General features: G+C 40.5%; 3 protein-coding genes across 4 annotated transcripts; 2 read left to right on the forward strand and 1 right to left on the reverse strand.

The window, feature by feature from the left end:
* Positions 1–504: 504 nt before the first annotated feature.
* Positions 505–4,417, forward strand: LOC131332911 (uncharacterized). Of its 2 annotated transcripts, none has more exons than XM_058367230.1 (6): positions 505–1,414; positions 2,069–2,541; positions 2,777–2,964; positions 3,326–3,392; positions 3,477–3,557; positions 3,871–4,417. In XM_058367230.1, the coding sequence occupies exons 1-5, from the start codon at positions 742–744 to the stop codon at positions 3,516–3,518; spliced, it is 1,443 nt and encodes a 480-aa protein (XP_058223213.1). In that variant the 5' UTR covers positions 505–741; the 3' UTR covers positions 3,519–3,557; positions 3,871–4,417. The 2 variants fall into 2 exon arrangements, with proteins under 2 accessions (XP_058223213.1, XP_058223208.1); XM_058367225.1 differs by having other exon boundaries at positions 520–1,414; positions 3,904–4,417.
* Positions 4,418–5,037: 620 nt separating this feature from the next.
* On the reverse strand, positions 5,038–8,971 carry LOC131324245 (transcription factor RF2b-like). The gene is made up of 4 exons (XM_058356136.1): positions 8,194–8,971; positions 7,064–7,196; positions 6,390–6,474; positions 5,038–5,912 (listed from the first exon to the last, which is right to left on the reverse strand). The coding sequence occupies exons 1-4, from the start codon at positions 8,694–8,696 to the stop codon at positions 5,275–5,277; spliced, it is 1,359 nt and encodes a 452-aa protein (XP_058212119.1). The 5' UTR covers positions 8,697–8,971; the 3' UTR covers positions 5,038–5,274.
* Positions 8,972–13,209: 4,238 nt separating this feature from the next.
* Positions 13,210–14,714, forward strand: LOC131335273 (RING-H2 finger protein ATL72-like). Its single transcript, XM_058370559.1, has one exon. The coding sequence runs from the start codon at positions 14,027–14,029 to the stop codon at positions 14,570–14,572; it is 546 nt and encodes a 181-aa protein (XP_058226542.1). The 5' UTR covers positions 13,210–14,026; the 3' UTR covers positions 14,573–14,714.
* The last annotated feature ends 210 nt before the right edge of the window (positions 14,715–14,924 follow it).

The raw sequence follows: 14,924 nt of genomic DNA on the forward strand, positions 1-14,924 counted from the left end.
TTTTTTATGTCTTTTCTGAATTTTTGTTAGATTCACATTATATTTTTTTAATTAATTAACTATCTCGACGGAAGGAGTTTAAAAAGTAAAAAAATATGACTAAAAGCATTTAGAGGTGTTCCGATTGACCCTTTAAAAAATAAGTACTTATTTGTGATTTTCAAACATAAAAACAACATGCATACTGAAATAAAAAAATATCCAATACGGATATTGTTTGATAGCAAACCCTGTAAAAAAAATGAAAATTACGCGTAAGCCCATTATTTATAAGTTTAAAAGTAGGTCTTTATTTTTTAAGCACTTATTTGAAAAAATGGAACGGGGCTTTAATCTATAATGTCATCTTATATGTATGTTTTTTAAACAATAATCCACTTTTTTTATAGATGAATGATTAGTTTTAAAAATTACAACTAAAAGTTCAAAAACAATTCGGGAAAATAAAAAAAATACCGAAAAAAATTACTACTAGAAAAAAGAGAGTTTAATCGTGTGTTTGTACCCTTCTCTTGCCCGTTAACGATCAAAATTTGTCGTTTTCAAAACCCTAGAGAGAGAGAGAGAGAGAGAGAGAGTGCCGATCGCAAATCGAATACTAGTTGGTAAATTTCTCCCCAAAACACAAACATCAGAAAGCTCGATTTCGCTTCTGTTCTTCTAAAAATTACGTCTTTTTCCGTTTCACTCCCCAACGAATTAGGGTTTCCATTTGATCCGTCTCAGTTCATGCGTTAACCAATGGACGCCGACGTGGCTCGTTGGGTCCTCGAGTACCTCCTCCGTCAACCCCTCGACGACCGCACGCTCAACAACCTCCTTCGCGTCCTCCCTATCCCCGACGACAACGTCCGTTTTAAGAAGTCAATGCTTCTCCGCAGGATCGAATCAGAGATAATTAGAAAGGGTTCAATCTCGGAGAAGCTTCTTGGGTTTTTGGAACGCATCGAGGAGCTAGATAACCAAGAGGGGATCGAGACTTGCGATTCGATGAAGCACGCGTATTGTTCGGTGGCTGTGGATTGCACGGTGAGGTTTCTTGATGAGAGGGAGGAGTATTTCGACGCGGTGAAGAGGATATGGAGGGGTAGGGTTTGGAAGATGGAGAGGTCTGAGAGGGCTGTTGGGTTGGTTTGTGATGAGTTGAGAGGTTGGAGGGATGATATTGAGGCGGCGGTGTGGGACCCGAGTGTTTGCGAAAATGTGCGGGTAAAGAGCAGAGGGAATGGTGTTCTGGAGGCGGTTAGGGTTTATGTTGATGAAGCGTGGAAGAGTGCGGGCCCGTCTTTTCTTGAAGCCGTGGCGGGGACTGTGAGTGAGGATACAATGAGGGAGGTTTTGGGACAGGGCGGGATAGGTGATCGAGCAGGTGGAGATTCAACTCGGGATTTGATTGTTAATGAGAAGGATAAAGGTGACTTTTTGTGCCAAGTTTGTTGCTGTATCATGATTGTTATATGGTGTATGAATTTTGAACTGCTTGATGTTACGGGTTTGAATTGCTAGCATTTGTCTCTTTTTGATTCGTAACGCCTAACACTTTGAATATGCGTATATAGATAGATGTCTTGGAATTGTTAGGCTTCAATCTCATTGACATATGACTCAACCCTGTGCCTTCTTCAGAAATTCCAGAGATGCATAACCTATTTGTAACTGTATATAGATTGTGTTGTTTGCGGAAATTAGTATGTTGACCATTTGCTTTTACCTTTTGCATTTATGATCTGACATTTGACTACCCTTGGATATGAGTAATGTGTTTGTTATGCCCATAATCAAAAGTGATAGTTGGTGCCACATCAGATGGCAAGCGCAAGTGATCAAAGACTATGGTCAACGGTGCATTTGAGGGTTTTCTTTCTGTGTGTTTATAGCTTCAGTTCGTGTGCTATGATCGCCAGCTTCCTGTCATAGAACAATTGCATATTTGACTAAGTGTAGCATGATAGCCAACACAGTTGTTCTCCTTATATTATTAGATGACTAGTGTGCTACTCAATCATTTCTCAAACTTATGAGTTTTGCAGTTGTATTGTGTAATGGAGTATTTTGTTCTTTATTTTAGAATCGCAGAGAGGTGGTGTGTTGCCTAGGCAGAAGCATGTTGTTACGAAACGCTCCAGAGGTGCAACCATTGGCACTTCCAGAGGAGTTAAGATCACTGATACAGAAGAACTGGATTTGAGGAAGTTATCTAACTACTACAAGTGTCTACCTTCTCCTGATATTGATAAAGTAAAAGAAGCACTCAGAACCAGTGTTTCTGAGCTACGAGCAGTGGTGAAAGACCCTCTTCCTGAGGCCTTACGGCTTGCAGAGAATGTGATGTCTTGCATGGATGGACAAAACATGAATCAGGAGTCATCAGTTAGAGGACAGAACGGGAAAAATGTAGATGCAGCAAATCCTTCTGTTGGCACGAGTCCTGAAGCTGCTCTTGCCAATGAGGCTAATTGCGACAATCAACGTTCCGGGCATCAGAATGATGCGCCTAAACCCAGCTTAATGGCACGGAATGGTACTGCCCGCACTTTCAAGGTAGTTATTTCATGTTTTGTTGTTCTCATCACTTGCATTTTATATAAGCTCAAAGAGTGAAATTTGCTCTCAAATATTGTTTCTTTGTATACAACTCTATGTTGTGTAGTTCTAGTTACTAGCATGCATAATGTTTGTCATTTTATACGGCCATCATTTGGCTCTATGCACTATGATTGTTCAAGTGGTACTTATCTCTTCTACTTGTTCAAAATTGCTTGTGTCAACTTTGCAGTGGGATGATTCTATTGACTCCTTACCTGAAGGGTCAGCTGACCATGCAAGTAGACTTCACTTGCCTACACCAAAGAGAAGGCTTGTTTCTCCTCTGAAAAAGTATGAAACTCCAAAAATATCAACGAGGAGAAAAGTGAAGAAATGGAGTATACTGGAAGAAGACACTTTAAGGACTGGCGTGCAGAAGTATGTGCTTTTTTCTTTCCTTTTTTGTATTCTGGCAAAGCCTTTCTAGATATGTTTTCTCCGTCCTATGAAAGAGCCGTCTTATTTAGTTGTTCTTTAGTTTTGGTTTTTGCTTGTCAGATGTTTTACCGAGGTAAAATCGTGTATTTCATCCAAAAAAGATAGAAAGAAAGAAAGATACATAATCCACATTCTATAGCATCACTTTCGATTTGTGCATGCATGTTTTGAGCCTATAATGCTGCCAGAGTTTTTCCACCAAAAGGGTTGGTCTCGTATCTTCTGATAGAATTAGCAGATGCATGATGTGTTTAAGAGAAATTTAATTATCTCAACTGATCTGTGTATCTTCCTTCTGAAGGCTTGGTATGGGGAACTGGAAGGTCATCTTAAATGCGTATCGTGAAATATTTGAAGAAAGAACTGAGGTAAGAATGTTTTGTAGTTACTTGCAGTGACTTACTGTTCTATCCTTTTTCCTTGTATCATACACGAGAGGTTCTCTTGTTCAGGTTGATTTGAAAGACAAGTGGAGAAATATGACACGCTATTGACTTATCAAAATAATGTCTTCAGTTTGTATTATATTTGAGGTAAGCCCTTTAACATTAGCTCTTTCTCCCCATACATTCTGTATTTTTCAAGCGAGTTTCTCAAAACACGGGGGATTGGTTATATATGCTAGTTATCTAGTGTCCTTCAGATAGTTTAGTCTATGAACAAGCTAAGTTTTGTAGACATGAAGGATAGTAACATAGTTATTGCGTTGATAAATTCTTCATAGCTTTCTGGAAGGATTTTTTGAGAAAGGAAAAAACTAATCATTGACTGCTTGAATAAAGTAATAGTGCATCAGATACATAACGCATTGAAATTTTCTTCTTCTGTTTGTTTTTTATTATGCAGATACGATTGTACTCATGGTAATAAGTCATGCAGAGGCTCGAAACAACATTTGGTTGGTCCTACGTCTACAGCATGGCACCAAATCTTTTGCCAACTTAAATGTGATGAGATGAAGTTCTTAAACCGACAGACTATCGGCATGAGCTTCTCTCTAGCTAGTTTGGGTCTTTTTTTGCCTATCAAATTAGCCGAGCCTGTTGAGCCTTGAGCTCCAAGTCTGTGCTCTCTTCTCCGAGCTCCTTGAGCAACCCAACTGAATCACCAGAGTGCAGGCCTTACGTTTTGTGCTCATCGGTTCAAGCATTGTGAATACGTTGGTGACAAAGTTTGTACATCTGCTAATTATGTTAGAAACGTGTAATTTGTAGAATTTTTAGTATTAAGCCAGGGTTTTCTTATGCATTCAGAATGTATGAATATATTTTAGATTTTACAAAGGAGAGTTTTGGTACTGTAAAGTGTAAACCATCTGCCGCCTTGCCTGATGAACAAGTAGGACTGTATTACATGATGTTTCTTGTGGCATCAACAAATAGCTTTGTTTTTTTCCTATCTTCTTCTTTTGGTGTTTCTTTGCTCTTCTATTCAGTATTATCATTTTTTTTCACATACCATCCCCCTCTGAGAGATTCGCGAAATATTTCAAGTACGTGGAGCAATGAGGCCTCGTGTGCGCTGCACCTCTAGGGTGTTTTGGATTATCTGTGGAGGATTTTCTGGAACGATAGGAAATGTAGGAAAGTTGCAAGGAAAATGATTGGGAAAATGACGGCTAATGACGTGTTTTGATAATTAATACCCGCCAAGGACATTTTCAGCATTAACAAATGTTTTTAACTTGTCCTTGGCGGGTATTAATTATCAAAACACGTTCTGGGCCGTCATTTTCCCAAATGATTGTTCCATTTTCCTATTCTAACGATCCTCTCAGCAATCCACCACAAAATACAGTCAGTGACATGCAAATGAACATCAAACCAACAGCAGGCGATGGAATAACCTGCTTGGGGTTGATATTTATTCTCACTTGTAATTCAAAAGGAAATGTGAAAGTCATTCCCCATAAAGATAATGATCATAAGCAAGTAAACTGTGAAAGACATCACGCGCGCGCGCAGAGAGAGAGAGAGAGAGAGAGAGAGAGAGAGAGAGTTACTTCAACAATATTAGTATCAATTGAATGAGACATTGGAACCTTGATGTCTGTAATATTCCGTAGTTGAGATACATAAGTACGTAAAAGATAAGAGGTTATGAAAATAGTGTCTTCCCAAAAGAATAAAGAATTGATCATGCACATAGCACCAGTACTGTATTAAAGAATCAGATAAATGATCAGGGCATTTTTTTCCCAGTTGAATTTATATCGGTCATATAAGCATTCAGATGTCCCCAATTGAAATATCAGGGAGTCGCAGATCCACTTCTGCTGCTAGAAACAGGAGCAACTTCACCATTCACGACATCCGGTCCTTTGCTATTGCCGCCGGAAGAATCATTCTGCTCGGTAGGAGTCACTAGATTTGCTTGTCTCAACCGGCGACTTATAATGCTTGACCGGGACTTATGCAATGGTGGCAACGGAGCAACAGCATAAACCGATGGTCTTGGGTTTGTTGTTGTTGTCTGTGTGGTCGAGGGGGAGGCTATCTGAGTGAACGGCACAGTTTGCACGAGTGATGGGGAGGTTAACGGGCTGAAATGAATGGTCTGCACGGTTGATGGGGAAGTTAACGGGCTGTAATGCACCGGGAGGTTGACGGTTGAGGGCGAGGTTAATGGTGGCGTGATATGCACCGGGAGCTGGACGGTTGAAGGGGAGGTTAATGGTTGGGTGGAATGCGTGGGGCTTTGGAGGGTTGAAGGGGAGGTTAACGGGCTGAAATGCACAGGGGGTTGTGGCGTTAGGGCTGACGGGGAGGCTGATGGGCTGTATGGAACCCGTTGGGGGGCTCCGAAGGGGCATGGCTCGGTGGGAGTTCTTAGTTCTGCGTTGGCAATCTGGAGACTCTCGACTTCATTCCTCAATGCTTCATTTATAGCTGTTCAAGAGAAATGTATCGTAAGATCATGAATCCAGTTAAAACTCCAGACAACATGTTATCAACAAAATTAAACGAAAAGACATACATAGAGACAAAAAGAGAAATTGAAGTAAGCAAATTCGGTACTTCTTTCATCAAGCTTTGGCACAAGAATCAGAAAAAAATGGAGAAAAATCATCGAACGAGTGTTTGGCTCAACAACAGTCCTCTTCTCCCAACATACACATCCAAGAAACAGCATTCAGAGGACTCTGCTTTTCTTTCCTTCTTAAAAGATTAGGAGATTGTACATGTATTAGGAAAATACTTTGGACTCAGATACGGATACATCTGTGTCCAGAACCGTTTGATGTGCACGTTATAACGTGTTTTATGTGGGAATCAGGTGCATCGGCGGCTCTGGACACATCTGTGTCTGTATATGTACATGTAGCACTGCTCTATGTCTTATTTTAAAGGATCTCATGATCTTACCATCGCGCAAATCAGCCTGTTCCTCCATAGCTTGTAACCGTAGTTTGAGCTCAACATTTTCAGTGCTTAGACCCCTTGTCTCTCTCTGAATAGGAAAACAAAAACAGGATAAGAGTATAACCTTACTATAGAATGACTCGAAGGATTTTGTGCGCGCGCAAGGACAAAAGCGTGTACTTGCAAGAGAAAAAAATAAGATACGGTAGAGGTCTCTTGATAAAAAACAAATAAAAGAATTTATCAATACCATCTTGAACTCTCAGAAAGAAACCTGCAAAAGCTTAACAACAATGAAGATGGGTGGAAGATTGGGGTGGCGATTGATTTTTTCTTCTTGTGCATCCAAGAATCGTCTATGAACTGATAAACACATACTACAAGACATGCATTTGATGGATGATTCCCAAGAACATAAAAAGCCAATTTCATGTCAGAAATGTCACACAGAAAAACAAGATGAGGTTTTAGAGCCCATTTGGTGTCGCGTCCAAATTCAATCAGTTTATAAGAAAATAAGACGCCAAACCAAACGGGCCCGGGTACAAGAGGAAAGGGTCGAAACACAACCTTTTACCCTGTCTGTTTTCATGCTTCAGTGTATGAAAAAAAGGACCATTCATCAATAACCAGGAATGGATGTATAAAAGTGCAAGTAGAAATGCAGCTAGACAAACCTCGTATATGCTGATTTGTGCAGAGAGATTCCACGAATCGGTTTGTAGGGATTGAATTCTTCGCTCGAGTTCTAACATGTACCGAACCTTCCTCTCTTTCGAACGAGCAGCAGACCGTCTGTTTGCCAGAATTCTGAAGGTAATGTTCAAGCCCGTTTAGCACATCCTCCAAAAGAAGTTTGAAATCAAAGATGGTACTAAATTGGTTATATAGGAGTAACTTTCAGGGCAACCTTTTATAGGGTTAACGAATAAAATGTGATCATCTCGAAGAATAGGGTTTACTTCCACACACATAGTTGAACTAATAAAGGTTTCATGTATATCTAGTGGCGGAGCTGGGAATCAAAAGTCGAGAGGGCCGAACTACGAGAGAAATTTTTGTAGGATGATTTTTCACTCATTTGAGGTTTTATGGAACCATCTTGATAAATTGAGAAATTAATATCGAGATATTATTGCTGTCATATCATCCAATGACACGCAGTAACATTGTCAAAAAAATGTCATTTATCATAATTTAGTACGCTTAAAATGATCTTCATAAATATCTACCAAAAGGTTCAAAACTATGTAAACCTTTTATAAACATCTACCAAAACTATGTAAACCTTTTATAAACATCTACCAAAACTACGTAAACTAAACTATACGGTAAAAGGAAATTGGGTGGGGTCGGGCCTCACATCAGCTTTGAGAGTCCCTACGTCAAATGATTCAAAATACATTTGTATTCATAATACATTTGTGTCTGTATCTATACATCAAAATTTGTGTACGTAGTATTGCTCTATACAAAATAGAACCAAGATTACACCAATTCTAGGAAAACAATTTTAAAATAAACTATTGGAAATGAGAAATGCTAAATGCAAAGAAAATTTACCCGGAAATAATCCTGAAAGAGCAAATCAATGGTACAGATTCACTTTGAATTGTATCTATACCATTGATTTGCTCATTCGGGATAATTTCCGGATAGATTTTCTTTGTACCTAGCACTTCTCATCGGTAATAAATGTGTTCGTAGCTGTTCGATGCACGTGAACCCGCATATATCCAACAGTTTCGAACGCAATTATGTTCTTTGGTTGTTTTCCTTGGACTTTTTTTGAGAAAACGAATTGCACCTCTTAACGCGCTTGGGGTCCTCGTCCCATAGTTCAACCAACTCGGCCGGCAAACTCGGCCGGCGAATACTCCGGGAACCCTTCTTCTTTGTCTCACCACCGCCGCTGCTGCCGTCATCGTGATCCATCAATTGTCCGCCGGCGCCGTTGTCCTCATTGAGGAATGCAGAGACGAGCTCATCCTCCTCCGCCCCCATCTCCTCCAAGCCCGGCGTGTAGACGCCGTCGTCGTCGCCGCCGCCGGCGCTCTGGAAACTTCCGTCGGAGAAGGCCCGCCGGTGGTACAGCCCCTTGAACACGGAGGGCGAGGCAGAGTCGTCGGAGTTCCAAAACAACGTCGTGAATTGCGGCGCCGGCGTCGTCGGCGACGGGTTGTTCGAGGCATGTTGAGAGGAGGAGATTGGATTCACATTGTTGGTACAGTTATTATTATGATTAACGTAATTATTGTAATTAGAGTTGTAATTATGGGGATTAGGGCTCGGGTTGTCTTGGTTTTCCATTGGTAATTGCAATTACATGTTTGTTTAATTCGCAACCCAAATGAATGGATGTTGAGGGGGTAAAGATTGTGGAGGTAGGAGAGATGAATGGCGACGGTGGCGGGTGGCGGCGGCGGCCGTCGACTCGCGGAGGAGGGACGGGTGGTTTTGGATTGCAACCAAGCATTTATATACCGTTGCGAATTTGGAATTTTGCGGGAAAGTGGGGAGGAGGAGTCAAAGTGGAAAAGGAGACTTTTTGGGGGTTTAACCACAAAAACAGGAACTGAAAACTCTACAATTTTGACCTAATTTGACTTGCTGATTATGTGTGTGGTTAATGTTGTGCCAAAATTGAGGGGTGGTTAGGAATTTGTGCAAATAGGGAAAGGGAGGGAAAGTAAGGGTGCAAACGAGTCGATCCGATTTTTCAAGTGTATGAGCTCAACTCGTTCATTAAACAAGCTCGAAACTCGAGTTCGAGCTCAGCTTGTTTCTGAGAGACAAGCCCTTACGAGCTGAGCTCAATTCATTTATTTAATGAGCCTTTATAAATGAGCCGAGCCTAGTTTTATAGTGTTGAACTCTGCTTATTCACTAAACGAGCTTAAAATCCGAGTTTGAGCTGCTCGTGAGCAGCTCAGTTCGTTTGAAACCCTACTTGCATGTGCATAGATTCATATGTATGTCACGAAACAATTTGTTTAGAACCATCTAACACACGTGTGTTTATTAAATAGTGAGATATCTATGTGCATCGGATGGTTGTAGGCATATTTATTGTGAAGAGAAGGGAGGGGAATTGACAAGGAATAATCCTGTTTTTAAAAAGACTTTTCCTTATTGAATTTAGGAACCAAACAAATCACAACACAATTCAATTTTGCGATCCTGTCAAAACATGTTCCCACTGTTCCCAAATCCACGAGTACTAACAAAGTATCCGAAAAATCGGACCCAGGACCTGTCTAATGCATAATATGAGCCGTTCATCTTATCTGTCAATAATTTAAAACTTTACTTATTTCGGCAACGAGCGACTCATATTTGCAGGTACGGAGAAGAAATTTAGATCATTGATTGTCAACATTAATGGCTCGGATCAGAAACTACTTTTTGGCAATGCACCCCTGTTCTACAGAGACCTCGGTTCTCAAAAAATCACCCAACCTGACATTTGTCGCACCTACAACAGTATAATTGAAACTTGTCGCCATAATATTAGTACTAAGAAACAATGATTTCTCAGAACAATGAAGCTACACACATAGATTTTCGCACACAAATCTGTCTGTGGACTTACTGTTCTTAGAAATGCGATGTTGCCTGTCGGAAAGGTTAACCATTTCAGAACGGGCCATGGACTGCTCCGATGTGCGTCCATCACGGGGCCCACTAGCAAGTTGGGTGCACTGAAGTGGGCCAAATCAGTTTATACTGTTGTCATCCCATTTTAGTGAGGAGACATTAATCGTTGGGAGCTGCACTTTCATGTACAGTAGGCATGAACGTGAACAGATGGATTTTGGGTCCGTCTCGGATTCTAAAAAGATGATTTGAACCACTCGTTTTGTTCAGAATATTTAGTTTAGGTAGAGTTCCTACAAAAAATTAGCTCAACTATATATCGGTTAGAGTGCTTACGAAATATTCAATTTTGCTCGTAAGCATATTCAATTTTGCTTTAGAATTCAGATCTCCATCAGTGCACATCTGTGCCTTCACATGCCCTTTTGCAAACGGGCCACATGGCCTGGAATTGACGTCTCCAGTGGAAACTCTATGGAGAAGAAAACTGTACTGTAAGCTAAGTAACATAATTTGCATGTGCGAGTTTGGACGTGAAAGTGTTGTTGAAACACTTCTTAACTTATTGAAATTCGCGAGAGCGGTGATTGAAAGTGCAAACGTAGTGCGAGAATTGAGAGCGAAAACGCAAAGCATTTTGAAAGATATGTGACTAAAAGCATCTCCAATAACCTCAATCCAATCCTAGGCACAAAGACTATCCAAAAGGTCCAAATGGTAGTTTAGTTAGCCCTTTCTAACATGAAGCTCCCAACAGCCTGAGAAATTGGTTCATGCAAAAAACTGTAAAAAAAGGGAAACCAGTAAAAAAAAATGGCAACCTGCAAAAAAAAAACGGCATTTGAACTGGTAATTGCAACAGCTCTTTTTTTCCCTTGAACCGGTAAACAGCTAATAGCTTCCCTTCATTTATGAATAAGTTCATATATATCATACATTTCCACAATCATCTCAACTTGAATTTTATTGTTCTAAACTTCATTCTTTCTCCTATTTCCCCTCAAGCCCGTTCAGCTAATTCCAGCACGTCTAAAGCACGTCTAACCTAAGAAAACACATTATTTCTCTAAATCACATTGGGAATACTGCTGCACCCTCAAAATTAGTTGTTCTTTGAATAAGGAAACTAAATGCTCAATGTGACATTTTATCAAACAGCTAATATACAAACCAAGCAACCTGAAAGATTGATTTGTCAAACTTCATACTATTGAGACCTAATCTTCTCCAATTTCATAGTCAAATTGATATGGTTGAAAACAATACATAATCTGAACACGAATCACAAGTAGAACATGTAATTTCGAAAGAGGGAGAGGCGTTCCTTGTCTTGATGTTGAGGAGGATGAAAAATCTCAGCAAACCCAGCAATGAATTTGCTTGCTAAATACTAAAGATAAGAAAAGGAGGGAAACCGAGAGAACCGTTGGGCGGGAGATGAGAGAAAGCGAGGGAAAGTGAAAGCATGAGAAGAAATCGCCGACAGACGAGAGCTACAGTGTCACACCAGACCAAACGAGCTATTGCAGCACCCAATCAAATCCCCGAGCGTGGAGCTAGTCTGTTGGGTAAGGGCTTTTTGGGCTTTGGCTAGTTATTTTGCTGAAAACCCTCATTTGCTTAGCCTATTGGAGATACTCTAAGGCCATGATAGTGCCCCACACACGGCACGTGTTTTTCATTATTCGTCTATTCCAAGTGGTATACATCAGCGCGGTTTAAGGGATAGTTAATTAGTAAGTTTAGTTCACAAGGAGTTCAAAAACTATCCGTAGTTCTGAATCTCAAACGCCTCTGACGAATTTAAACCTTGATCTTCCACAAAGAAAGGACCAAGAAATACCATTCGACTATATGCCCTTTTGGCCATTATTAGTCTATTCAATCATGACCAACATAGACTAAAAACCCAAGAATATACAAGGATATATCCACGGTGTTGAAAGAATAACATAGGAGTGCATACAGATAACTTTTAAAAATTACTACTTGACAATAGGATGTTTTTTTTAATCGGTAAAAATAACAATTTATTAATAGGAGAAAGAGATAGAGGATTTTAACCAAAGTTTGAAAAATACAGCCCGTTGGAAACAATCAAACACACCTCTATAAGGACAAAGCCCATAACATCTATGAGCCTAAAAAGCCCAGATCATACAATAAGCACAAAAGAGAAACCTAACCCACCAAAATGAACTTGGCCCAGCCCAAGAAAACCCAAAACATATAACCCTAACTTGACGATACGATGTTGAAGATGCAATAATATATATAACGAATTCTATGCCATTTAATTTCCGTCCATTGATCTATTGAAGTTTCGTACAACATTTGGATTAAAAAAAAAAAAAAAACATGGCAAAACATATCGACCCACAAAGATTTCTTTGGCTGATGCAGTGATCCGAAGATGGTGATGAGCTCAAACCCATGGTTCAATGAATCACTGTCAACATTAGAATGTACTAATCTTGGACAAGGATTTTGTAGCTAGCTTGCAAGCAATTTCCAGAACCTAATGATAAAAAAAAAAAAAGACCAAAATAAAGGGAGTGGTTAGAAATACTTCCACTTTTAATTGTTGCTACATATGCAAAAGTTACAAAATTACTCTTTCGATCCATCTAGATATTTATCATGTTACTGTGTAAATTGTATATTTAGGTTACAGGGTTCACATAGCATGATAGCAACACACCATTCTAATGTTAGACAAGGTGTTCGCTCGGTAGCTGATCGAGACACTTTTAATTTACTCTACGCCCTAGTATTTTATAGAAGAGACAGGTTCCTTATAAGGTGTGGTTTGCCATTATGGGCTCATTCATCCCTTATTGATGATATGAATTGTTCATGTATTAAAGGTCTTGTTTAGCAAAACGCCTACACAAAAATTCAAGTAAATTGTACACTCGCTATATGTAGGCACACATCACGAAAATCGCATCGCGATAAGCGGGTGCGTCCTTTTTTTAAAGCGCGGCGAAACGCTCAATTCAAAATCGCCACTTGAATTTGAAGATCCATCACTCAAAGAACCGAATTTGAAACGCCTGCTACGTTGTTTGATTTGAAAAAGCTCGTAGACATGAACGGCTCTTCGTCTCACCAACACCTACCAATTGCAAAAGAGCGGAAAAAAGTAATTATATCTGGGAGAAAATACCACTTCGTTTTATAAAGTGTCCCCTCGAAATAATTGAAGAAATCGAAAGGCCACCTACCTCTCAAACCTCACCGTCTAACTGCCTTCCCAAATAAAAATATCTAATCTGTCATTTTGTGTATCTTTCTCTGTCATATATCACTAGCCCTTTGTATTGATTCTTCCCCCACCCCATGCACACACCTCACACCACCACCACCACCAAGATCTTTCTTCTCTGCATACCTTCATCTCTTAAGTAAAAATGGAGCTCAGGTAACCAATACTCTCTCTCCTCACCCCCACCCTCTCACCCTCTCTCTCTCTCTCTCTCTCTCTCTCTCTCTCAAACAAATCAATTTTAACATAATCCCTATTCACAATAATATCCAATCCCAACTAGTTCTTATTCACTCCCTCCCTTGTCCTTTTTTTTTGTGACTAATTAGATGCCTTTTGGCTTTTCCGTTTCCTCTCTATCTTGCTGGAATCCTTCCAACATTTGAACTCCTATATATAAAATAACCTAAAATCCCCTTCTTACCGTCAGAATACCCCAACTATGGCAAGAATACACTACCACCACCACCACCACCTCTGCCGCTTCTCCTCGACCTGAAAAAATTGAAGTTACTCAAGATCGGTTTGTGATTAGCTCGATCGAAGCTCATTCGAGATGCATTCGTCTCATAAACGAAACAAAGCTCGAGCATATATACTTTTAAAGCAGCTCGATTAGAACTCGTTCGTGATCGATTCGTCTCATAAACAAACCAAAGCTCGAATACAATTTTGGAAGCAGCTTCCAAACCAAGCTTGAACAATCAACATCAACTGTTGTTGCGCTGGTTCGGCACCTCCTAAAACTCTCTTCTTACCCTCATAAAACCCAACTATGGCGAGAATACACTACCACCAAAACCTCCACCGCCTCCTACTCGACGCCTCCTCCTCCGCCGCCGCGCCGCCGTCGGCGACCGGAAAACCTACAAACTCCTACGTCGCGGACGCCAACTTCGACAGCAACATGGTGATCATCTTAGCGGCTCTCCTCTGCGCGTTGATCTGCGCCCTGGGTCTAAACTCGATCGTGCGCTGTGCGTTGCGGTGCGGGCGGAGGTTCAGCTTCGACGAGGACCCGGGGCGGGCGGGGTCGAGGTTGGCGGCGACGGGGCTGAAGAAGGAGGCGCTGAGACAGATACCGGTGGCAGCGTACGAGGCCGGGATGGGGATGCCGGCGACGGAGTGCCCGATTTGCCTGGGGGAGTTCGCGGAAGGGGAGAAGGTGAGGGTGTTGCCCAAGTGTAGGCATGGGTTCCATGTCAAGTGTATAGATACGTGGTTGGATTCGCACTCGTCGTGCCCGATTTGCAGGCAGTTGTTGTTGTTTGAAGGTGCTGGCAGTTGTGCTAGTGTAGAGGATGGGCAGGTTAGAATTTAGTGGACGAAATCAAAATGGGTTGTTTTTACAAGGAACTCTCTCTCTCTCCTCTGGCTAAAGATTAATACTGTGTTTGGATGAGTTTTTGAGAATTTTTTGAGAATTTTTTTAAGAAATTGAATTTTACACTCCCTTTTTTGACATCTACACTTTCTTTCTTTTTTTTGGATTTTAGTGTTAAAAACGTCTGTAATTTTTTTGCTAGAAGACAAAAAAAAGAGTATAAATGTCAAAAAATGGAGTGTATAATTTAATTTCCATTTGTTATGAGAGTAATGATTAAAAGTAGGGGTAATGAGTGAAGAGAGATAGAGAGAAAAATGAAAATAATGATTGAAAATAGAGATAATAA

The sequence above is a fragment of the Rhododendron vialii genome, chromosome 1a, assembly GCF_030253575.1.
Source record: "Rhododendron vialii isolate Sample 1 chromosome 1a, ASM3025357v1".
Classification (NCBI taxonomy): domain Eukaryota; kingdom Viridiplantae; phylum Streptophyta; class Magnoliopsida; order Ericales; family Ericaceae; genus Rhododendron; species Rhododendron vialii.

Bases quoted from the DNA above. Each gene is read 5' to 3' on its own strand.
- LOC131332911 (XM_058367230.1), top strand. From the start codon at position 742: ATGGACGCCGACGTGGCTCGTTGGGTCCTCGAGTACCTCCTCCGTCAA. The intron at 1,415-2,068 runs GTGACTTTTTGT...TCTTTATTTTAG, and splicing joins TGTTAATGAGAAGGATAAAG to AATCGCAGAGAGGTGGTGTG. The intron at 2,542-2,776 runs GTAGTTATTTCA...TCAACTTTGCAG, and splicing joins GTACTGCCCGCACTTTCAAG to TGGGATGATTCTATTGACTC.
- LOC131324245 (XM_058356136.1), bottom strand. From the start codon at position 8,696: ATGGAAAACCAAGACAACCCGAGCCCTAATCCCCATAATTACAACTCT. The intron at 6,475-7,063 runs GTTTGTCTAGCT...TTTCCTATTCAG, and splicing joins CACAAATCAGCATATACGAG to AGAGAGACAAGGGGTCTAAG. The intron at 5,913-6,389 runs GTAAGATCATGA...TCTCTTGAACAG, and splicing joins ACAGGCTGATTTGCGCGATG to CTATAAATGAAGCATTGAGG.
- LOC131335273 (XM_058370559.1), top strand. From the start codon at position 14,027: ATGGCGAGAATACACTACCACCAAAACCTCCACCGCCTCCTACTCGAC.